Source organism: Astyanax mexicanus, chromosome 12 (assembly GCF_023375975.1).
Source record: "Astyanax mexicanus isolate ESR-SI-001 chromosome 12, AstMex3_surface, whole genome shotgun sequence".
NCBI classification, from domain to species: Eukaryota; Metazoa; Chordata; class Actinopteri; order Characiformes; family Acestrorhamphidae; genus Astyanax; species Astyanax mexicanus.
Genome location: NC_064419.1, coordinates 15,061,999 through 15,087,738, shown reverse-complemented (window position 1 = coordinate 15,087,738; position 25,740 = coordinate 15,061,999). Strand labels below are relative to the sequence as shown.

Sequence of the window (25,740 nt, the reverse complement as noted above, 5' to 3'; positions counted from 1 at the left end):
CGGGTTTTGTTTTACGCTCGTTTTTATTCTCCGCCCGTTTTTGTTGCTCCGCCCCTTTCGGCGGCTGTTCTAAAGGTGATTAAAGCGGCCGCGTCCCAATCCGCTCGCTGGTGCAGCGGTTAGAGCATTGGGCCATGACCGCGACAGCCCAGGTTCGATCCCCACGTAGGGTGGGGTTGAATTATAAAAATTATACATATATATTTATATATATGAAGACAAAAATATATATATAGATATATATATATAGATATATACATATAGATATATATATAGTATTATTATAGATCCTGTTAATATATATATATATATTTATATATATATATATATATATATATATATATATATATATATACTACTTGTTATTTATTATTACAATTTTTCTTTTTTTTTTCTTCTTGGGTTTACCTGCTTTGAGATCTGCTGCTCTGCACTTGGGTCCTACAACCTTCTGGGCTGGAGAGCTACTGCTCCCCACCCCATTACAAAGTGACATTGTTCTTTATCATTCTCTTGCTCTTGTTTCCTCTCTCATCCATCAAGTGCGCATAAAGTGTCGTGAGCTGGTGAAAAAGATCGCCATCTACCGAAGTCGGCTCGCCATCCAGCTGCCTGAGAAGATCCTAATTTATGAACTGTATTCAGACGACTCCTCTGACATGCACTACCGCGTCAAGGAGAAAATCTGCCGGCGCTTTGAGTGTAACCTGCTTGTCGTCTGCTCTCAACACATCATTCTCTGTCAGGTAATCAGCACAGCAGTAATGTGTAAGAACAGTATAAGAAGAGTAAAAGGAATTTATATGTGTGATGTTGTATAATTCTGAAAATAGCACATGACTTCTATTTATACGTGTGCTGAGTATGAAGGTTTATACTACATTGAGTCATGTCTGTAAAGCATAAAACACGTAAAGAGATTAAATTACCTTTAAGAAGTTTTATCTGAAGCCACAGGGCACTCTTACTGTAGCCATACAGTCACCACATGGCAAATGTAACAGTTTACAGCTGTGTGTGTGTGTGTGTGTGTGTGTGTGTGTGTGCGCGCGCGCTCTGCATTCAGACAGTGGGGGTTATTGAGACAAAGGTCTTGACCGCTGTCTGGTTTAATTACCTCAGCCCCTCTGTGTTCAGTCTGCGGTTTTTGTGTGTATTAGTGATACAGACAGAGAGAATGATTCACACTCAGATTTCTCCCCGTAAGCCTTTTTAACAGCATGTTAGATCTTTTAAATCTCCTCCCCAAGAGACAAAAGGTGTTTTCTTCTGCTTAAAGTGCTTCTGCCTCCTTTATTTCTGCTTTATGTCAAAGTCCAGGCTTGTGGTGGTTGGAGCCTGATCCTGACTTGCTGTTTTGTCTCATTCTGACCAGCCTGTAATTGCAGTGGCATTGTGCTGAAGTTCGGTTCTCAGAAAGGGCTTTTAAATGTGTAAACGTTAGTGGGGGTGAATCTTACTGCACCTTACAATTTGATTCATTTCGTTTATGATTCAGAGTCTGTGATGTGTTTAAAAATGATTATTGATTATCGATTCACCTTGATTCATCCTCATTGCAAGAGTACTCAGTACTGTTAAAGTAAACTATCTGTGTCTATTATCAATCCTGATAATTAATAGTCTCTTTGACACAATTTCTATTTACTTGAGAAAACAGTTGTTTCAATAAATTATTTAATACAAGAATTACCAGGATTAATGTTGTAAGGGTAATATTAAAACCAGCTACAAGAAAATAAGCAAAAACAAGAAAGTGATTAAAATATTATGGTTGACAGGTGTAATGAGAGAGAGAGAGAGATAGAGAGAGAAACACTCACAGAGAGATACAGAGAGAGACAAAGAGAGACAGACAGAGAGAGAGAGAGAGAGAGAGAGAAAGACAGAGAGAGAGAGAAACACACACAGAGAGATACAGAGAGAGACAAAGAGAGACAGAAATACATAGACAGACAGAGAGAGAGAGAGAAAGACAGAGAGAGAGAGAGAGACAAGGACTAGGAAGCTAGAATGTGTATCTGTTACGCAAAATGCGTAACTGCATGTAGGCAGGTCTGAATCCACATCTAAATCGAGATGCATTTAAGAATCAAAAATATCCCCACCCCTAGTTACTGTGATGTGTTTTATGTCGGATTGGAAAAACAATGTAAAAATGTTCCGCTTGGGTGTGTGTCTCACGTGTGTGTGTTTCACGTGTGTAGGAGAAGAGACTGCAGTGTTTGTCATTTACCAGCGTGAAGGAGAAGGAATGGATCATGGAGTCTCTGATTCGCTACATCAAAGTGATTGGCGGCCCACCGGGGAGGGAGGGGCTTCTGGTGGGCCTGAAAAATGGAGCAGTGAGTTTCAACCTTCAGTCAACATTGCACAATGCACTCAGCTTTCAAAATATTCTTACTCCTTAAACCTTCTTATATTTCGTCATCTTACAACCACAAACTTAAATGTATTTTATTGAGATTTTAAGTGATAGACCAACACAAAGTAAAAAAAGTAATTGTGAAAGTATACAAAAATGATACACTATTTTCAGTATTTTAATCAAATAAAAAAAATATGAAAAGTGTGACATGCAAAAGTATTCATGCCCCCTATACCAAGATGTATTACTTATGGGATGGTGGGTACCTAAATAATATGAAGTAAGATCTTTGAAGTTCTTTTCATTTTCTCATTTTTGGAGCGTAAACTGTTTTATTTTTCATTGCTAGAAAATTAATAACAAGCTTTCCTTATTAATTCTGGCACAGTGGTACAGTAAATGTACAGTAACATTTAAAAAGATGCTTTACTTTTGCAAAAACATTACCTTTGAAAAGTGTAAGTAACTCACATTGTTAATAGCAGTAAAACTGTACACAGAAGTCATAGTTCAGTTCACACTGCAGTTTTGGTTCAGTATGAGTACGGTATAGTGGATGCAGTGAAAAAAAAACTAAAAAAAACATAAAACTAACCCAGGTTTCGTTTTATTTAATTTTAACAAACAGACAGCATTATAGCCCCCCAGGTGACTTCATCCAGCCTATACCCAATGTACCATTCAATAATCCCCTAATTAATATAAATAACAAATTAATTACACAGTTTGCTATTAATAGCGCAGTTAATAGCGATTAACTTTGAATAATTGACCTTTAAGTGTAAAAAGATATTTTTTGTAATATTTTATTTTTATTTAGATATGTTTGTTTAATGAAATATTTGTTTAACTTTGAAAACTTTGGAGAAGAGGCAGGAGTAACTGAGTTAGAGTTTAAGGTAATTGACATTCTGAACTTTTGTTTACATAGCTAAATAAAACTGACAATACGTCATTAGACCTCATTAATTCTGTGTGTTTATGTTGACAGCACTAGCTATTTCATATACAGCAAAATATACAATATTTTTTTTTTATTGTAAATTAGACACACATTCATGCATGTGAATTTTGTCCATCCCATTTTTACTATATACCACAAAATGTACATCTAAACAGAATGTTTGTTCTTGTCCATCTAAAGCTGTATTGTTTCTCTCTAGATTCTAAAGATTTTTGTGGACAACCCGTTTCCCATTACACTTCTGAAGCAGAACACGTCAGTGCGCTGCCTGGACATGAGCACCTCACGCAGCAAGCTGGCCGTGGTGGACGAGCACAACACTTGCCTGGTCTACGACATCCACACCAAAGAGTTGCTCTTCCAGGTCAGACACTGCTTTATCATATCCTTTCATTACCTGTTCCCCTTAAGAGCCGCTGCTATTGGTTATTGGGTCTCGGGTTGCCAGTTTTTTGCCCCTATTTTAGTGACCTATAGGTGAGCCATTACCCGTTTACTGTGCCGCTTGATTTAGGGCATGTCAGTGAGTCTTGGCTATCGTAACGACGGGAGAAGTACACCTTGTGGCTCAAAACACGCAAAAGGCACATACTATTTCTCTTAATTAATCAAGGGTGAGTTTTGGGCATAGCATGAAATAAAAGCTTTGGAAAGGATTTGAAAAGATCTCAGAATAATAGGAAATGTGCTGTTCCAAGACCTGGACAATAAATTACAAGCAGCAGAGCTATGGAAGCTTCAGAACTGAACTTACTGTCTATAAATGTCATCTGCAATCTGCAGTCTTTGGGACCAAAGCATGATGTTGTTTTCCATTGTTCTCAGATTTTCTCTCAGGGGTGATGCTGCAGAGCCTTCTCCTGGCTTCTGAATGGATCTCGATTTTCAGTTGTCTGTGTAGTGCTGGACGATATGGCCAAAATTTATATCACGATATATTCCTTAAATTTCGGTCGATACGATATAATTTCGATATCGATAAATACTTTGAAGGCCTCAGAAAAAGAATCCCTGCAATCTCTGCAGCTTGCACTGCAAATTTAAATTATTATTTAACTGTGTATTTGCACTTTTTGTATCAATCTATCTAATGGAAATCTGTACCTACTACTGTATGAAAATGTTTTTTAAGTCTTTGAAACCTCCTTTCACAAAAACTTTAATACTTTAGAAATAAAAGTAGTCAAAATAAATCAATGCTCAATTTTATTTGCATATAGCAAAAATAATAACATGACATCCCTGTCAAACATAAGCCTATATAACTATTACAAATAAAAATAACTTTAAATGACAACAGAGGCAGAGCTTCTTATTCATTGTAAACAAATTTAACAGATTAAAACAAAAGTGTTTTAACTAGGATATATAATACAAGAAGCCTTTATATACATAAAAGCAACAAGATTTTCCCGTCAAATAAACAAACCTATAGGATTTTTCAACTATAAATAACTTAGTGACAACATAATCTATTAAAGTGCACCAGCCAGAATACAAGAGGTATTCAACATGATATCAACGTCAAATAAACAAACCTAAAGGATTCATAAACTTTAAATAACTTAGTTTCAACATAATCTATTAAAGTGCTTCAGTCAGTATAAGGAAAATATTGTATGTAGTGAAGATGCTTGAGGTGGTGGAACAGATTAGATGTATTAACGTTACGCTGCTTGTCGGCTCCACTCACCGGCACAATTTGCAGCAAAGCGGCAAGCGAGCGGACCCGCGGCTGGGCGAGCGGAGGCGCGGCTGAGCGAGCGGACCCGCGGCTGGGCGAGCGGAGCCGCGGATGAGCGAGCGGAGGCGCGGATGAGCGAGCGGACCCGCGGCTGGGCCAGCGGAGCCGCGGATGAGCGAGCGAAACAGCGGCTGACCGAACCGAGTCTACCCTAGCCTTGGATCCGCTCGTCCCGGCTCCGTTTCGAGACATTTTAGATGCGTAGCGGAGCGGACCTGAACCTAACCTAGCCTAGCCTAGCCTAGCCATTTTAACCTAGCCTAGCCTAGCCTATCTGGCTACGTGCCTGTGTGATTGCGTCATCACGCACTGAGGTAGCACAGCTATGGGGGCTGAATGTGTTTGGCTCTGCGGCGAGCTGACGCCAGTAAAAAACGCCTGTCCGTGACAGATTCTGTACATAATACATATCGATATACCACAAAAGTGATATCACCGTTATTGAAACATTTCTTATCGCGATAAATACCGATATCGAATTATTGTCCAGGCCTATGTCTGTGCAATAGTTCAGCTCAGTAGTGTAGTGTTTACTTTGAAAGCCTAACACTGTGTTCTGTTTTTAATGCATAGGGTTTATGGGAGATCCAGTGTTATGTAAGACTTATCTGGCCTTATTCCAGAAGTTAAAAGGGGGTGGGGCATAAATCATAGATAATAGTCTTTCCTAAGCTGAGCTGGCTGTGGTAGAGAAGAACCATTTACATATATTTGACGTAAACAGAATTGCCTGTTGGAATCTGCTGCTGTGGCCGTTTTCCATTCCACTTTTCCCTGTTCTCTGAAGAGATTACAGTGTAGGCAAATTGCTGTGTACCACAGTCACATTACAAAATTGCTCTTTCAGATTCAGGTCACAGTCAAAATCCAGCCGCTTCCCATTGTTTGTGTGTTCTAGGAGCCCAACGCGAACAGTGTGGCCTGGAATACGCAGTGTGAGGACATGCTGTGTTTCTCTGGCAGCGGCTATCTGAACATCAAGGCGAGTAATTTCCCCGTTCATCAGCAGAAGCTGCAAGGGTTTGTGGTGGGCTACAACGGCTCCAAAATCTTCTGCCTTCATGTCTACTCAATGGCTGCAGTGGAGGTGCCTCAGGTACGTCATATGTGTGTCTGCACTGTTGTCTGTGTGTCCTACTGCCTGCACTGTACGTAACATTCACATTCATTCACATATAAATCAATCACACATTTAAGATAGGGGTGTAGGAAAATATTGATACACTTAAAAACATGATGTACATGCTGGTATTTCATAACTCAGGTTCATAGTAACTGACAAACATGATATACAGTATTTGCCTCCTATAGATTTATTTTATTTTATTTTTTATTTTTTATTATAATACATATGTTTCAAATATAAAAAGCAGTTTTAAAAAAAGTATCTATTAAGGGAAAAATCCATCCTAACCCTAACTGGCCCTTGGTTAAAAAAAGCATTTCCCCCTAAATCTAATAACTTGGTTGTGACACCCTTGGCAGCAACAACTGCAATTAAGCTTTACCGATAACAAGTACACCTGAGCTTAAGGTCACAAACTGATGGCCATGGACATGAACATTCTCTTTCAGGGTTTTCTGGTAGAGAGCAGAATTCACGGTTCCATCAATTACAGCAAGTTGTCCAGGCCTTGAAGCAGCAAAGCAGCTCCAGACTATCAAATTACCACCACCATGTTTGTTCAGAAATTATGTGTTAGTTTTTTTTTCCAAAAAACTACTTCCAATTTTTTTTTTTTACTTTTGTATTGCAGGTTCTTACACAGCCTTAATTTATGACACTGTGTGGTAGTCTCATGTTTAGTCTTGTCTTATGAGGGAACATATTATGAAGAACATATCCCTTTGAAGAGAAAATAAACCATTAAAGAGTCAATTAGCAGCAATTAGTGATTTTCTGCTTATAATTCTTCATCTGATTGCAGTTCATGAGCGTGGATTCGAGTAACTGGGATTCTAAAAGCAGTACTTAAGAAGCTACATTAATTTGTCCTCTGGAGCTTTCTCTAGTGGTTTATGCCAGTACCAAGCCTGTTCTTGTCACACTTTTAGCCTATTCAGCTAGAGAGGCAGGCATGAGCTGCATAATAACCTATAAAATCTCCAAAATTATTTATTCAGTCTGATAACAAGTTCCTTGAAGAATACATTCTTCAGCATTGAATTCACATAAACAATAAGGTGAATATAAAAAAGAGCCGTCAGCTTGGAGTTATTGATGCTTATCAGGGTGGAAAAAGATAAAAAAAAAAACATTTCTATAGAGTTTGGCTTCTATTCATTTTTTGTAAAAAGGTGATATATATAAACATTGAAGAATTTCAGCTTCACAGGTTATGAAATGAAGCTTAACCATGCAGCAAGACAATGACCCTAAAAGAAAAAAAAAAACTGGAAAGAAATGGTTAAAGCAGGACAAAGTAGACCGTTAGACCTTTAAGATTAATCAACATTCATTGGATAGAAGGACAAAAATTTAGTTTTATACAGTTACGCAAAGACACTTTCGCAAAAAGAAATCCAGTTACCAGAAACTCTTTGTTGGTATTAATGTGAAGTGAACACCCATTACCTTTTTTTTAATAAATATATGGATAAAGTTTGTCAATATACTGCAATTATGAATGTGAAAGCTATAATACTTTTTGCTTTTTATGTTTAAATTGGATCACTTTATGTAGTTCAGGGCATGAATAAAAATTTCATTTCAGATCAAACATTTTATTTTTGTGGAAATACTGAATATGGTAAAGATTAAACAGTTGCAAAAAAAAGTATGTGAATCCTTTGGGATTTCTGCATCAAGATCATTAAATGAGTTCTGATCTTTATCTAAGTCACAACAATAGACAAACACTGTCTGCTTAAACTAATACCACACAAAAATGATATGTTTGCATGGTTTTATTAAACACGCCAACATAGTGAGGGGGAAAGTATGTGAACCCCTAAGCTAATTATTTTTCTAAGAGCTAATTGGAGCCAGGATGTGATGAGATTGGATTGGTTGGTTAACGCTGCCCTGCCCTATAAGTTTAAGTCTGTTGTTCTTAAGAAGCACTGCTTGATGTGAATCATGGCTCACACAAAAGAGCTCTCAGAAGACCTACATTCAATAATTGTTGACTTAGCTGGAAAGGGTTACAAAATATCTCTAAAAGCCTTGATGTTCATGTGTCCACAGTAAGACAGACGCTCTACAAGTGGAGAAAGTTCAGCACTGTTGCTACTTCACACCAGATATTTCAAAAATATTGCTGAACTGAAACAGTTTAGTGAAGTGGAATGATCCAAAATTCTTTCTGCAACTACAGGAAACGTTTGGTTGAGGTTTTTTGCTGCCAAGGGAGGATCAACCAGTTATTAAATCCAAAGGTTCACATACTTTTCTCCTCCCTGCACTGTGAATGTTAACATGTTGTGTTCAATAAAACCATGCAAACATATCATTTTTGTGTGATATTAGTTTATCAGACTGTGTTCGTCTATTGTTGTGATTTAGGTGAAGATCAGAACACATTTAATGACCAATTAATGGAGAAATCCAAGAAATCCCAAAAGGTTCACAAACTTTTTTTGCAACTGTACCTGTGTTCTTGAATCATGGTATAACAATACAATGTTAATGTAATGCAAAAACTACACAAATTTCCAAAATAACAGCTTTTAAAGGAATATAATTACTTTTTTAAACAATTTCTAAAGGTTTTTAAAGCATTTATATTGGCCATTCTTGATGAAACTTTGAGCAGCTGCTAAATTTATATATTGTAGAAAAAGTGAAAAAAAGACAGCAAAATAAAAAAAATAGACATCCCAGTTCAGACAGCAACAAAAATATGTTTTTATATGGATATTTGAGTATCAGTTGTTTACAAATGCAAATTGTGAATGCCAAAAATAGACAAAATACCCGTTCCTCCCCCTGAAATGTTTATCAGGAAGTGTGTATATTTTCTTAAGGATGTTGATAACAGTGACAGTGGAATGTGCGTTAATGAGCGAGTCAGCTACACTCTTCATTTGTTATATTTAGCTCTTCAGTGTCAGGTTATCAGTTTACTGATAACTCCCTCCTACGTCTCCATAGTCAGCTCCAATGTATCAGTATCTGGAGAGGCGGATGTTTAAAGAGGCCTATCAGATTGCCTGTCTGGGAGTGACTGACAGTGATTGGAGGGATCTGGCTACGGAGGCTTTGGAGGGACTGGACTTCGACACAGCCAAAAAGGTTCGTCAATACTATCATTGCATTACCATGTGATAGCAGCAGATGGTAGTAATTGATGCTTTTTGGGACTGAAGTATCTCTGATTTTTCTAAAAAGGAAAAGTAGAATGTAGTTGCTGTTTCCAGTTGTAAAATATGCAAGTGAAAGACATGTCTAGATTTGTTTCTCTCTCTTCTTCTTTTTCTCTTTTTTTAGGCTTTCATCAGGGTTCGAGACTTGCGCTATCTTGAGCTCATCAACAGCATTGAGGTAAGATCTTTCACACTTGTTTTATGGTCAATTTTCCTCTCAGATGTTCAGTCAAGCTAAAACAGTTCTCCATTGACCAGTCCATGCCACCCCAATGATATTAGATGTGACACAGTTGATTACACTACATAAGATAACACGTTTACGTAGAGTACTTGTTCACAGTGTTGTTAGCTAATGTGTTAGCTATGTTTAGACAATTAAATAGCACTCTTCATTATCGTTGTAAGCTGTCTGTGGGCAGGTGTGACAGTATACAAATACTTTTTTAACTACCTTACTTGCTGTTTATCTATACTTTACTGCAGTAATTATTTTCAGCTTCTACTCCTTACATTTAAAAAATTCTGGTATTCCATTTGTTATTTCATTTCAGCTTGTTTTCATTCTGACTTCTCATCTTTCAAAAAACCTAATCCAGATAAATCTCCCCATCCAGATAAAGTGAATCGGATTGTAGTTGGATGAGAAGTACAAACATACATCATTCCAACACCCTATTGGTTTATATGCTATCCATCACACCTGCACATGTCACGCCCCCCCCACACTCCTGCAAGAACATAGCAGACGTATGTAGCCAAGTATGAAGATGATCCGTGCAGAGACTCAAGAGAACTCCAGACAAACTCCAGTCCAACTAAGCTTCTTTAATATATTTACATTCTACTAAAATACATTCATTTACAATGGGCATATATGCAGCTGAAACAGGGAGCCTAGTGCATAACAAATTTATCAACATTAATGTTTTAATATAACATTATAGTCATTATGGCTTTTGTACTTAATGGCATTTTTTCCACTTACATTACTTTTATATTTTTAAGTTAAAACCAGTACTTTCACACTTTTACATGAGTAAAAAGCTTGAGTTGACAAAATTAGAAGTATCTATACTTCTGCCTGAGTAATAAATGAAGATACTTTTCAGACCTTTGTTTCAGAATGCTATTAATGGTATTGTGTGTTTATTGATATACAGTTTACACTGTGAGTGAGTTCAGCTGATTTACATTACTGAAACAGAGAGATTTCTTGCCTGACTCTTTTAATGAAGTTTATTTTTGTGTAGGTGTAGAACAGTGCACCACCAGACACTTCAGATACTGCTAAATTATCCTGAAGATCTGGATGGTTGGTTTTGATTAGATAGTCCGTCTAGACCTAACGATTTATTTTTAGAATGTTTTGGTCAGGTGAGAGCATCTCTGAAATAACAAAGCTGATGGATTGCTTCTTGTCAGCAGTAGTAAGTTTCTACCCACAGTGTCCAGAAGAGAGACAATCAATTCACAAGGGCATCCACATCTCTCCTGTCTGGTCTTTACTGAGATAAGGGATACTGTTGCAATTGGATAGATTACTTTAAAAATGTTTTCCTGAGATTATTATATTACTGATTAGCTGTTAGACAATGTAGTTTTAATCTAATGTAAAGGGTTTTAATATTATATTATATTTTGATATATAAGTAATATAATCTGATCATCCAGAGCAACAAATAGGGCCAATAGACCTAGAATTCAAGCTGTTTTGAACTCTGATACTGCCGGAAATAAACCACACACCACCCATTTACTAGCAATACACAAATCCACCGCCTAAAGAGAACAAATGCACACTTAAACACACACACACGCTCACACATAAACAGAATCTAAAGCTCAGTAAGCCGAGAGGTTTGAGGGTATGTCGTGAGAGACAGACTTTGGAGAGCAGAACACTGGAAGTCTAAATGCATTGCTGTGTGTTTGTGTGGTTTTCTGTGTGAATCTGATAAGGCTGGGTAGCGGCTCTGGAAAACAGAGGCCTTTGTCTCTCAGAAACGCTTTTGATGTCAGGAAAACTAAATGGAAAGAATGGATCATTGAGTTTTAGTGGATCGTTGAATGGACGTTTTTCGTAAAAGTCGGTGCTTGTGTGTGTGTACGAGTGTGTGTGTGTAAGTGCGTTTGTGTGTAGAAATATTGTACTGTATGTGTACTGTATGTGTACCTAGGCAAGATAAAGGGTGCCATATGCACTAGCCACTATGGACTAATATAAACCACATTACAGATGCCTGATAACTGGCATTGTGTGCTTCAGCTATTTCATGTTTAATTTTGTATTTATTGTATGTAAGTGTTTATTGAAATGGAATTATCTAATTTACTTCTTTAAAAATCCTTCAGATTTTTACGTTTACATACCTTACATACGTTTTTTAAAAGTTTACATACCTTTACACCATAAAAGTCCAATGTCTGGTCTTATATACACACATTTAACACATTTATTTAGGCCTACAATTTAAAATACAAAATTAAAAGACCCAAATCTTTTTAAATGCATACATCATCCAACAGCAATACATGACCATGCCAGCATCAGTTCATAATAAACAGGTACAAATAGTTTTTTTTCCCCTGTGATTTACATATACATTTATGGACACACAAAACATCTCTTTCTCCAAATATGTCGACTTCCAATTATTGCAGATATAGAACAATATCTAGTTAACTGTTTGGCTCTAGTCTTTGAGAAGCCAAGGATCTGCAGGCCTCTAATTGCCAATTGGTGTACGTGGCTTCCAAAAATAAGCACAATCAGAGTACATTTGTAGCTTAAACTATTAATACACTCTACGAGTACACACACACACACACACACACACACACACGCATGCACCTAATGTTGTGGCAAAGCAGATTTACAGAAATGTGGTATTCAGGACAGAGAATCAGACAAAACACTAAACTATCCTAGCTCCTCCCCTTTATGTTGGATTGGTGATAAATCTGGAGACAGAACAGGACATGGAAGTGCTACAATGTTGTAGATGTTTCTGGGTAACCCTTGCTGTGTGTGGGTGAGCATGATCCTGCTGAAGGATGTCAGTTGGAAGATCTGCCATTAGCTACAGTACAAATGTGTTGCATGAATGAATGGATGGGTTAGATTAGATGAATCAGTTACTGAAACACTCTGGCTTGATTTGCGTTATTTTAGTACTATGTTTTTTAAAGCTTCTGCTGTTTTTATTAATGTCTGTGTGTTTTCTGTCTCTTGCACAGGAAAGGAAGAAGAGAGGTGAAAACAACAGTGAGCTTTTTCTAGCTGATGTCTACGCTTACCAAGGCAAGTTCCACGAGGCTGCCAAACTCTACAAGAGAAGTGGCTACGACAACAGAGCACTCACCATGTACACTGACCTGCGAATGTTTGAGTACGCCAAGGTACGTGTGTAGTGTGTTTTTACAGTCTGTAATGTGGAGAATACAGACAGAATCATGGAATTGATGCATACAAACAGATTTCAGATAGAATAAAAGAAATGCACAAAATTAGAGTGAAAACAGTGTCTATTAGCCAAAAACTACATTTGTTTGTTTATAGTACCTGATATAGCTACACACAGTGTTTCACTCCAGCAAACAGGAAGTGAAACTTGCTACTAACTTAACGCTCAGCGAATCCAGAGCTGATTTATGAAGCCGGTTCATACTGCTGCTAAAACATACAGACTGAGCAGCTGCCCATCACAAGAGCCTGGAAGCGACACACTGACCGAGCACACTCAAAATAAAAAATAACACTAACACAAAAGAACAGGCTGTTGTCAAATTAAAAGTCACTAATACAAAAAAGCTAAAATTATCTTCACACTGTTTCATTTTTGCTGAGAAATTATCCGATCCACAACCAAACAGTTATAATTCTACAAAAGTTTGGATTTGTGATCCTTTACTTCACTATTAAACATTTGAACACTGTAAACATGAAGGTGGACATCATTATTATGCTTTTTTAAACACATAGATGTAGTTCTAAAACAAAGTCTACGCACCCATAATTGGAAAAAGAAAACCAGGAAAAATGTAAAATCCCCCTCCAAAAAAAAAAAGAAATCAGAAAAAAAAAAAAAAATATTATTTCTATTCTTTTAATTGTTTAAGACTTTATTGTATATTTAAATGTGTCTGTAATTAATGGCCATGTAGCTGTCACATGAGGCATCACATTCTATTTTCTGTGTGTGTGTGTGTGTGTGTGTGTCTGTTTGTGAGAGAGTGGGAGTGTGTGTGTGTGTATGTGTTTGTGAGAGAGTGGGAGTGTGTGTGTATTTTATAATCTGTTGTTTTACGCTTCTTGCATGTGCTTCTTCTGCCTTTAATCATTAGTTATAGTGTTGCTGTCACATGACCTCTCTTCTCTGTGTATGTGTGTGTGTGAGTGTGTGTGTGCTGTTGTTCATGCAGTAGATTTGTTATGCTTCTTGCAGTGTTTGTGTGTCTTTGTGTGTGTTACCGTGTTCTGACAGCTGTATATTTTTGTGTGTGTGTGTGTGTGTGTGTGTGGGCCCGACGTGGCTGATGTACTGGTAGTGTGAGAGAGACGACAGGCCACTGCCACCTCTGCCCTTTCCATTCTCCTCAACTTCACCAGAGACTGGAGCTCTAGATGTAATAAGTGTAATTAAGAGCGCTTCAAGTGGAGCACTTCACTTAAGGGCAGCACTCGTAAAGCTACACCAGCTCTACTCAGAGTTATAAAAGGATATCAAGGGTCTTATCCCAACAGGAGTCAATTACCAAAGAGTTTTGGACAACTGTAAAGTCCTGTGTAAGACCTTATTAATGTTTTTCTTTACGATCATTTTGGGTGAGAGAGTTAAAAAACAGGAAGGCAGAGACATGCTGGACTGATTTATGTTGCTTCTGTTTCTTATACTCTATTAAAAATAAAGATTCAAAGGTTCTTTGAGTGATGCCATAGATGTACAACTTTTAGTTCTATAATGAACCACATTTGTGATAAAGAGTTAGTTATTAAAGAACCTTTACATAAAGCGTTATTTGAAGATGATGAACCTATCCTCCTCTTGTCAGCTGCCAGTTATAAATTATTTAAAAAAATGATCAAACAGTTATTAACTCAGAAAAAGTAATTTATGGATCAAGCACAGCCAATGTGAACATTAACGTAATGTGACTAGTGACCCCAGCAGATTTGACTATAACAGCCAGAAGGTAACATAGACATCAAATCACCCACAAACACTACCTGAAAAACTGACTAAGAAAATGCCGAGATGTGCAAAGCTGTCATCTAAGCAAGTGGTCCTACTTTGAAAATATAAAATATAAAACATACTCTGGTTTGTTTACTTTCTTTGTAGTTTGAATGAGCTTACTATTAGTCTACAATAATGTAAAAGTACTTAATTTAAGGTCTGTCCAAACTTGTCCAAACTTTTGAATGGTACTGTATATATATACATACATATACATTCACTGTATATTAAAGTATATCTTAAAATAACAAATTATTCTCGTGTAAATGTTGCAGTTTATTTCATATTTATGATAATACTAGGATCAACACAGCTCTGTTAGTTTCTAACCACAAGAAGTTTTCCTAAACGTTGGAAATGGCCCATGTTTAATCTGTGTAAAGTTGGCAGCGTTGGACTTTTCCTCTTTTTCTATTCAGTGGAAGTTAAAGAATTCGCCTGTGTTTATTTCTGTGTGTACAGGACTTCCTGGCCTCGGCTGACCCAAAGGACACAAAGCTGCTGATGAAAAAGCAGGCAGACTGGGCTAAGAACAGTAAGGAGCCCCGGGCTGCGGCTGATATGTATCTGACCGCAGGAGAGAACATGAAGGCCATCGAGATCATCGGAGAGCACGGATGGGTGGACATGTGAGCCCCACACACACACTAACACACAGAACAAGCAAACACATCAGAACGTAATGATCACTTACAGGAAGAGTTCAAGCCTAATGTTTAAACTACTTCTGTAATTTTGCACTGTAGCTGTAAGGATAATGGCATAGTGTGTTTTTGTGTGTTAATGGCTTTAATCATTAGTGGTAGTGTCGCTGTCGCATAAAGGGCTTCTTCACTATGTGTATGTGTTTGGGAGTGTGTGTCTGCTATTACTTAATTAGCACCAATTAGCATGCAAACTGCATGCCTGAATCATCACAGCATGCACTTACAGTTGTGACATCCTAAAGAAAGAATGAATCAGTTTGTGGTTTCTTAATTATTTGCTAATTATTTGAGTTCGAGGGGCCTGTGTAGTATAAACTATGCTTACATTTAGCTTTACCTGTTTATTACTGATTACATCCATTAGCATCGAAGCTACAGTGCAGTCAGTCAGCTGGTCAATCTGTTAGCCACTCACTCAGTCACTCACTCAGTCGGCTAGTCAGTCAGTCACCCAATCATTCAGTCAGCTGGTTGTCATTCAGTCAGCAGTGTTGAGTGCTCATAACATGTCAACAACCTTCCCTTTAGCTGACCTCTAGGTCAGTGGGGCAAGTTTTATGTCAAGCCATGTTGCCTACCGTCTTATCACACTTTTATTCATAATGCATTTGATTTTACTTTATTAACTTGATTAGTATTAATTACAGTAAAGTTATTGATTATAGTAAAAAAATAAGCATCAGTCAGTCACTCAATCAGTCACTCAATCAGTCACTCAATCATTCACTCAATCATTCACTCAGTCAGTCACCCAGTCAGTCACCCAGTCAGTCAGTCAGTCAGTCAGTCAGTCAGTCACTCAATCATTCACTCAGTCAGTCACCCAGTCAGTCACCCAGTCAGTCAGTCAGTCAGTCAGTCAGTCAGTCACTCAATCATTCACTCAATCAGTCACCCAGTCAGTCACCCAGTCAGTCAGTCAGTCAGTCAGTCAGTCAGTCAGTCACTCAATCATTCACTCAATCAGTCACCCAGTCAGTCACCCAGTCAGTCACCCAGTCAGTCACCCAGTCAGTCAGTCAGTCAGTCAGTCAGTCAGTCAGTCACTCAATCATTCACTCAGTCAGTCACCCAGTCAGTCACCCAGTCAGTCAGTCAGTCAGTCAGTCAGTCAGTCAGTCACTCAATCATTCACTCAATCAGTCACCCAGTCAGTCACCCAGTCAGTCACCCAGTCAGTCACCCAGTCAGTCACCCAGTCAGTCACTCAATCATTCACCCAGTCAGTCACCCAGTCAGTCACCCAGTCAGTCACCCAGTCAGTCAGTCAATCATCTTGGCAGGAGCACACAGGACTTTTTGCAACCTCACTCATTAAGAATTGTCTGTTACAAAACCAGCAATGTAATCTGAGCCTGTTGTTATAGTGGCCTGGTCTCCTTGTGAGAACTTTTAAATTCCATTATAACGTTCCACTGTGAGAGGTAAAAGCAGTGTTTATGCACTTCAGCATGTATAACACCATCAAACAAACAATCCTGCCTTACTTTAATTCATGTTTCTCTTCTCTCTTTCTCTTTCCATTCTTTCTTGCTCCCTCCATCTCCCCTTAATGTTTTCCATTGTCCTGTTTTCAGCCTCTGCTCTTGTGAAAGCTGTACAGAATACCAAAGACTGTACCCTCACATGAAACAGATAATAACAATGTAGAGAGCAACATATAATTAAACCACCCGCAAGAAAAGAGCAAAACAATAAAATGGAAGTAATTTCATGGATCATTGGCCGTACATATCATGAAAAACAGACATAATGAACCTCCATTGTTTGAGCGGCTCCACTATTACAGTTTCTGTGTGTATATCAGATAAGCGAAATTCATCTCGATTAAAAATAAAACTCTCTCCCTCCTTTCTCTCCCTCTCTCTCCATCTCTCTCTCACCCTCTTTCTCTCCCTCTCTCTCCATCTCTCTCTCCCCCTCTCTCTCTCTCCCTCTTTCTCTCCCTCTCTCCATCTCTCTCTCTCTCTCACACTCGATTTCTCTCCCTCTCTCTTCCTCTTTCTCTCCATCTCTCTCTCTCCCCCGCTCTCACACTCGATTTCTCTCTCTCTCTCTCTAGGTTGATAGATTTGGCTCGTAAGCTGGATAAAGCGGAGCGTGAGCCGTTGTCCAGGTGTGCCGAATTCTTCCAGAAGTTGAATCACCATGGTTACGCAGCCGAGACCTACTCTAAGATGGGTGACCTAAAAGCTTTAGTGCAGCTGCACGTACAGGCCAGGCACTGGGATGAGGTGTGTGTGTGTGGGGGGGGTTGACAGGTAGACTAATAAATGGTTTATTTCCAGTCTCTCTCAGTATTTTCTAGCATGTAGTTAGAATTCCCAGTTTTGCTTCGGCTCACAGTTCAGTTCAGTGTTATAAATTTTGTCTGACAAACACAGGTTTAAAAAATGCAGGTAGAGTTGCACAAAGATTTAGTGCTCATGCATGTATGATAATGTAAATTTAGTGAATATTGCCTGCAGAATTATTGTGGTTAGCAATGCACACAAATCTAATATTACATAAATTAGACATTAGTAGATATTATATACTGAAATATTTTTTGGCAAGTTAATCAAGTGTTTGCTAAAGTATTTTTAATGTACATTACCAGTCAGTGTTTTTTCATCATTTTAAAATGTCCTGCATTGTAGATTAATGCTAAACTCATCCAAACTATAAGGGAAAACAATTTTTAGTAAACAAAATAGTGCTTTATGTATCCCTGCATTTTCTCAGTCAGCCTCATGAGATCACACGTCATCTGGAATGGCTTTCAACAGCTGTTAACAGCTGTGCTGTACCCATCAAGAGTTAATTACTTGAATTTCTTGTCTCTTAATGTGTTTGAGAGCATCAGTTGTAAAGTTGAGGTAGATTTGGTATACAGTGAATAGCACTATTTTAGTAATGTTCTAATCTATATTATGACAAAAGCTACTTAACTAAGTAAAGATTACTTTAAGAAAAAAAGGTCAGTCAATCTGAAAAAAAATTGAAGAACTTTTAAGAAAATGTCTTCAAGTGCAGTGGGAAAAAATACCTTTAAAAACATTATAATGATGAAAGTGGTACTAATCAGGACCGCCCCAGTAAAGGAAGAGCAAGAGTTATCTCTGTTGCACAGGATAAGAACAGAGTTACCAGCCTCAGAACCTGCAAGTTAACAGTTCCCCATATAAGAGCATCTAAATCCTAAACAGAGTATTTTGATTTGTTTATACTTTTTTTGGGTTCAAGTCTTAATTAGGGGGTCAGACCCCCCGGCCCCTTCCCATAATTCACGCCCTGGGTGTGGGCATTTCTAAGCCCTCTCATGAGGTAACACTTCCCGATCAATTTATTTTCTGTTATCCCATGACTTTTGGCATTTGAGTGTATATCAGTATCAGTAGTGACATCAACTATTGGGAAAGAAAATTTGGATTTGTGTCAATCCCTACATATCATTAATCACCAGTAAAGAGCATACTTCCTCCCCCAGGCGTTCTCTCTGGTGGAGAAGCATCCTCAATACAAGGATGATGTTTATGTTCCGTATGCACAGTGGCTGGCTGAAAACGACCGCTTCGAGGAAGCCCAGAAAGGTGAGTCAGCTATACACACAGCCCACACACACACACACTCAGAAGTTAGCTGGAGACAGCAGTACACACCATTTTGCAGTCTTTTCAGCGAGCACAGTGGATTCTAATTACACATGCACATTACAATCAGGACAGTGGTGTGTGGGAACATCTAACTCTTTTCTGCTGTATTGTTGGAGCAGGAGAAACACAAATTGTTCCATGCAAAACTGATTGTCTCATTGGCCATAATCCACTATTGTGTTTCTTGCTGATTATAATTGGCACCGGAAGAAGCTTAGCATGCCTGCTTACCGATGAGGCAAAGATGCCTTGAGACTTAACACACACACACACACACAGATACACACGACTATGGTAAATGAAGGAATTCATCCTGATGTTGTGAATAAAGGAATTGTTTACACAGTTGTAGAATATAATAGACAGCAGGGCTGTAACATAGGCAAACAGTGGATTATTCAGTACAATAATACATTTTTGAAATAGCACCTTCGCACTAACATGATTATGGAATGGTTGAGCAAACAGTAAACTCTCAGGGCTCTATTTTAATTATCTATAGGTGAGCTGTCAATCGTGCACTGTGCAGCTTGATTTAGGGCGTATCAGGGTGTCTTTGCTATCGTAACAATGGGATGGTTAGCACGAAGGCTAATCCAGCTAGCTACCTATCGTAGGAAGTTATTGTGTCAAAGAGCCTATTAAATAACTGGATTCATTTTGGATTATTACAGATACTTTACTTTAAAAGTACCAAGTAGACAATGAAAGAAAAAAAAATCCTGTATAGAAGAATACGATGCATGAAGATGCTTAAAAGCCGTTTCATAATCACAGTCGAATCTAATCGTTCTTAGAGATTTCCACCCCTAGAGATTAATCTCTTGTGTTAAGTGTTAATGTTTACAGCACTAGAAATAATAATGTTATAGCATCATCAGTACAGTGTGATATTTACCATAACACAGAACACACACCATGTTTTATTTCAATTCCACCACTAAACTGCTGCAGCTGAGCTGCACACCAGCCAGTGTCAAAACCCTCTGATAAATGTGCCAGTCGAAACACCTCAGCCCAGAAACGGCCTCAGCTAACGGAGGCCTCGCCCCAAAAAAGGGCTTCCTGCCCAGGGTCAGTGCGGGGGCTACCTCAGCTGAGTTTCATTAGGTCTGAAGGTCTGGTGCTCAATCCTGCTCTGGTTTCTAAGTGCAACTCTATTTGACATTCACTAATAGCTCTCTCATCATTCTCTCGTCTGCTCTCGCTCTCTCTCTCTGTCTGAACTGAGTTACATCAGGAGATTAGACAGGGATGAGAAGGTTTGGAAGACTTGTGTACATTAAGTACAGATTGGCTTTGGTGTTTGGGTGAGGTAGTGAGCTCTGGCCGGATTCTCTGTGTGAGGCAGTAACGGCTGGCAGCTGGAAGAGCGAAACGGAAACGAGGGATTTTCCTTTCTCTCACGGCCAAACTCGCCCGAAGATCTTGGCACAGCATGCAAGCTGTGGAGCTGTGCAGATGACTAAATCCCAGTCTGGAGTGATTTAATGAAAGAAATGGCATGCAGGAAGTTAACTAATGACAGAGCTGACGAGCTGAAGCTCCATAAAACTAATGATCTCTGGATTCAGGGTCTCTAAACGTGTTTTCAGATCAGGTTACTCAGATGAAGGTAATCATTTTAAACTGAACCACGTGAACGTCAACGTTTCTTTCAGCTGTGGATCAGAGCAGATTTGAGTAATTAGCTCAGTATTGTTATAAACGATGGAGGGTTGATATAATGAGTAATGCAGTGTTTCCACAGTATGTATTCTACAACCAAGAGCAATCACAGCTAAAACACCACCCTATTATACTTCTATTAATCCTTTACACCCTAAAGGCATGTATGCCCTTTTTAAACCCTCAACTTCAAATCATTTATAGTGGATACTAAATAGTTTATTTTAATTGCTGGACAAATCATAGTAGTTACTAAATAATTCATGGTGGACAGTGAGTAAATCATACTAGATACTGAATTGTTTATAGTGAATAAACGAACATTTCATAATGGTTACTTAAATATTGATTAAAGTTATAGGATAATTAATGCAGAAAACTGAATTGACTAAACAATTACTGAACAATTCATAGTTTTTAGTGGGTAAATCATAAATTCATAAGTTTCTCAAATTGGGATTAAGCCTAGTCTTAGTCTTGGTCTGAGCAGTATATTAAATAGATTTTCCATAAAAATATAAGCTTAACCCCTGTCCATTAAACCAATAAACTGAATAGTTAAGTTTAAAATAAACATGGTCTGATTGGATTTGTTTATCACATAGATGATAAGGCCAAAGTTATCTTGTTTTTCAAAGCAAGCCAACATCTGCCTAAAAAATACAAACTATAATTAGCAGATCATCTCTGTAATTTTCTCAGAGGAGGAGGGACAAAGTGAAATCGCCAGAAATAAAATCATAGAGCAGCTTCTCTCAAAGAGGAAATTAGCCTAGGACCCCATGTAAATATAATTTTATCATAATAAGGCTTTATTATTTAGGCATGGCAATTGCACAATAAAGACTCAGTCTATAAAAATCAATATGCAACTGCAGCACTTACTGTTCTGCTCATGCCAGCAGTCGTCAGCAGCACAGTTAGCACAGCTACTGTATGTGCTCCATGTCCAGGTGCACATCTGCTTCCTCAGCTCAGCGTCCTGCTTTCTGTTCTCTTCTCCTTTTGCTGAGATTAGACTCTTAAGTCTGTGATTAACAGTTAGCAGAAATTAAATAATGACAGTTATATACAGTTGTGCTGTTTTTTGTTAACAAATAATCAAGTTTAAAGAAGTAATCTGTGGGAAATGAGTGTGAGTGTGTGGAATGGCTACAGTCGTTTAATTTCAAAACAATGGAGATTTGTCAAGCTGCATACAGACCACTGATTTGAATGCTAACACTCTAGTTTATAATTTAATTAAAATGCCTGTCCCTGGTAAGATAATCTAGTATTTGTGATAAATTGCCTGAATAAAGTAGGTTGTATTCCTTTTGGGCTCAAAGTCTTCTCCATCTGTTAACTCACTTTCGATATTTACTCTCTTTGATCATTGAACTTTAAATGAATGTTAAGGTTATTATTCAGGTGTGTAGCAGTCAAGATTTGGTTTCTAGCTTCTATGGTTTCAGCACTGCTGTTGTGTTTTACAACCTGGTAACCTCAACCTGGAGTAAGGAGTCAAAGGTCACACCCACACATATTTCCATGGCCTAATTCACAGCTCTAGTTAGAAAATACTGTCTAAAGCTCTGCTTGAACTTTGCTTGATTCCTTAAAATCTGTTGACACACCCTGATAATTGTATCATTTTCTGCTGAAAACAAATCCTTAATGGCCCTTTAATAAAGCAATCATAGCAAAGATTTAGGGACTAGTCGTGACACAACTTTCAACATGTTTTAGATATTTTCCCAATGTTTTTTTAATCCCCTGTTGTGTATCCCATGTTCGGTAGTTTCATATGTGTTTTTTGTGGGGGGTTTTTTTCACAGCTTTCCACAAGGCTGGGCGTCAGGCAGAGGCGGTAAAGGTTCTGGAGCAGCTCACTCACAACGCTGTTGTGGAAAGTAGATTTAATGATGCCTCATACTACTACTGGATGCTCTCCATGCAGTGTCTGGACATAGCACGAGGTGCGTGTATGACCCTGTTTAAGTCTGTTTACATCCACTGCAAAGAAAAGCATTTTCATACTTAAGTGTCACCAGATTTTTTAATGGGAAGTGTAGGTTTTGCTTTCAGACTGTCTGTCTCTTTATCTCCTGTGTGCCGTGTGCAGGCATATAATGGCCTCATTTACCTTTACTGTTTGTGTTTCCTTAATAGATAATGAGGAGAAGAAGGAGGAGATGTTGAAGAAGTTCCACTGTTTTCAGCACTTGGCTGAACTGTATCATGTCTATCACTCCATCCATCGCTACATGGTAAGTCCTCGATTTAGAGATAGGATTATACCTAGTTTTTTATTTTTCATATGAAATCGGACACATCGAGTCTTGGCTGATAATTGATCCAGTCCAAAAGAGATGTCAGCTTCGCTTCAGATATTTAAATTCACAATAATCCTGAACATCAGCAGCTTAAGCATTAGTTGCTAACCTCGCTAACTCTAGCTCTTTTGCCATTCAAAGGTTAGTATATCAGACTGTAGTCTGTGCGTTTACAGTGTTAAAACAAGCTAGCTAATATCACCCTCTTTTAAAGGTGAAAAAGACCAGAAAAAAGATGTTTATAGAAAGTGCACCTTATAGTGCGAAAAATATGGTATCTGTTTTGGATTGTAAACTAATTGGCAGTGAAGCGCAGATGGTAATGTACAGAATATTTTATTTCTGAAGACGAGACTTTGAATCTGTGTGAGAGAAAGGGTTGAGGTGATTAGCATTATGTTCTGCTGTGGTAAGCGCCAGTAAGGCAGGTGAGAATTTTGCAAAATATTCAAACACCATTAGCACCTGCTGTGTCTGTAACAGTATTATTCAAGCAACATTAGCATGTGTTAGCTGAGTTACAAGATGGAAACAAGGAGAAACCAATCAGTCAACAAACTGCTCTCCAAAGCTCCAAAGACCTTAACCCGTAAAATAGGATTTATGGCCCCACCCACCTCGTCTTGCCACCGCCCACCGCAGAGGCATAGAGGCAGTGTCACATTGCATGTTTTAATGAATATTCACTAAAACAGCTAAAAACTAAAACAGCCTGAAACAGGAGAACTAAAACACTTTCTTACCAAAAAAACTAATTGCTCATACTAGAGACTTTTTGAAAATTGAAAAATAATTAATGCAAATCAAATATTAGCACCTTTTAAATTTTTCATGACAAATCTGAACGCATATTTTGACTAAGGCAGACTATATTTGATTAATCTTCAATACACAGAGAGGATGATTAACCCCATCACATGTTAAATCATTGACATCTTGAAACATCTGTTAGAAATATAAAAATATATTGTAGGACAACAAAATACTGCAATTTTAGTTTTTTCAAATATCGTGCACTGGTTTGTTGCCCAATTTTGTCTCAAAGGCAGCAGATGAAAAGTACTGACACAATCCCAGACCATGACAGACTCTGCCATTTGAACTTGTTGCCGATAACATGCTGGATGGTCATTTTCCTCTTTGATCTGGATCTCCCAGGTCCATGTCTTCCATCTGGACTAGTGATCTGTCTGACCTCAGTACATGGTTTCACTGTGTGATGTTCCATCCCAAATACCTTTTTTTGTTTTGCACAGTAAATTTTGATTTAAATTGGCATTTGTATTGTAGTGCCTGAAAAATGTTTGCTCAAATTTACATTAAAGCTATAAAAACATGTTTTACTAGTTTTTAAATTATTTTATTACTCTGTTTTTAAAAAGGCAATAAAAAAATTATGTATTTGTCATTTTGCAGAGTACCCACTCTTCCACAAGCATAGGAATGACTTGAACTGTAGAAGCTGTGCTGATTTTGATGGAATTGTTTACACTCTGCTGCAGGTTTGATCTCTCCTCCCAATGGCAGCAGCACAGCCATTGATGTTGACCTTGTGAACTATGTGGGCATTTCCTCCAGTGCTTTTGTTTTTTGAACTATGTTTCTTTGTTCTAAGCCTCCATTTGTTGTTTTTATGTTGGTATTCAGGCAGTGCTCAAAAATGTGTGTGAATGGCCTTGTTTTCTCCAGTTCTAAATCCTCATCCCCTGATATAATCAATGCAATCGAGTAAGCTGAAGATATTGCTTTTGAAAATTACTTATGTTTTATACGTTATGATGAGTCTGTGACCTCACAAATATTTAATTTAGTTGCGGTTCGGGATTTCCAAATGCATGTTTGTGCATTCCAGATCTAGTCTCTGAATACGTAAAAAAATAGTATAATTTAAAGGTTAATTTTATGGTATGCTTATTATTGACTTTTGTCAAGTTTCTACAGCGAAATCACCTCATTCTGATATGTAAATTTTGCCAGTGTAACACTAGACTGCACTGTACTGGTACAGTGCAGGGGCAGATATTGGATTTTTAGCTCAAATATATGGAGCTAATTTTGTGCCAAAAGTTTTAAACCAAAATATTTCTCTCCCTCTCTCTCCCTCTCTCTCTCTCTCTCTCTCTCTCTCTCTCAGGTTGAGCCCTTCAGTTCAAACATGCCTGAGACCCTCTTCAACCTCTCAAGATTTCTCTTCCACAACTTAACCAAAGACATTCCACTGGGCATCTCCAAAGTGTATCCTTCATCAGCACACACACACACACTCTCTCTTTCTCTTTTCCTCTCCATCCCTCTCTATCCCTCCATCTATCCTTCAAAACACACTTGTACTTTCATACACACATGTACAGCACTAATAACCCTTGATGTGTGGAGGGTCTCTAGCATCTTTTTAATGAGCGCTTACTTGAATCAAGTATTAGCATAGTTAAATGCACTCTTATTACTGTGTGTGTGTGCGTGTGTTGGGTAGAGCTCAGAATTGAGCCGTGAACTGAATGCATATTAACTCGTCTCGCATCACCTTTAGAATTAAGTCAGCTGAAGTGATGTAAGTGATGAAACACTCGAGAGAGAGAGACAGAAAGAGAGGAAGGGAGGGAAAGGGAGAGAAAGTAAAATGTGCTAGAAAGTGTGCTGGTGTGAAAGCAAAGGATGAATTAACATCTGCAGCATCTCCATCCCACCTTAATTTGTCTGGCTTTGGGCTGTCTTGTGTGTAACTTCTTCGTCTCGTCTGTTTGGTTCTCCATCGTTCTCTTAACTTCACTTTCTCACTTTCACCATCACATCA

General features: G+C 38.2%; 1 protein-coding gene across 2 annotated transcripts in view; it reads left to right on the top strand.

Moving 5' to 3' along the window:
* ift122 (intraflagellar transport 122 homolog (Chlamydomonas)) overlaps positions 1-25,740 on the top strand; it is a 59,157-nt gene that overhangs the window by 27,594 nt on the left and 5,823 nt on the right. For both annotated transcript variants that reach the window (XM_022670752.2, XM_022670751.2), the window contains 13 exons: positions 544-746; positions 2,208-2,345; positions 3,532-3,696; positions 5,975-6,172; positions 9,170-9,310; positions 9,506-9,559; positions 12,622-12,783; positions 15,084-15,250; positions 17,391-17,562; positions 18,798-18,900; positions 22,449-22,589; positions 22,783-22,880; positions 25,081-25,181. In XM_022670752.2, the coding sequence (XP_022526473.2) occupies positions 544-746; positions 2,208-2,345; positions 3,532-3,696; positions 5,975-6,172; positions 9,170-9,310; positions 9,506-9,559; positions 12,622-12,783; positions 15,084-15,250; positions 17,391-17,562; positions 18,798-18,900; positions 22,449-22,589; positions 22,783-22,880; positions 25,081-25,181 (1,843 nt within the window). The remainder of the gene's footprint in view (positions 1-543; positions 747-2,207; positions 2,346-3,531; positions 3,697-5,974; positions 6,173-9,169; positions 9,311-9,505; positions 9,560-12,621; positions 12,784-15,083; positions 15,251-17,390; positions 17,563-18,797; positions 18,901-22,448; positions 22,590-22,782; positions 22,881-25,080; positions 25,182-25,740) is intronic.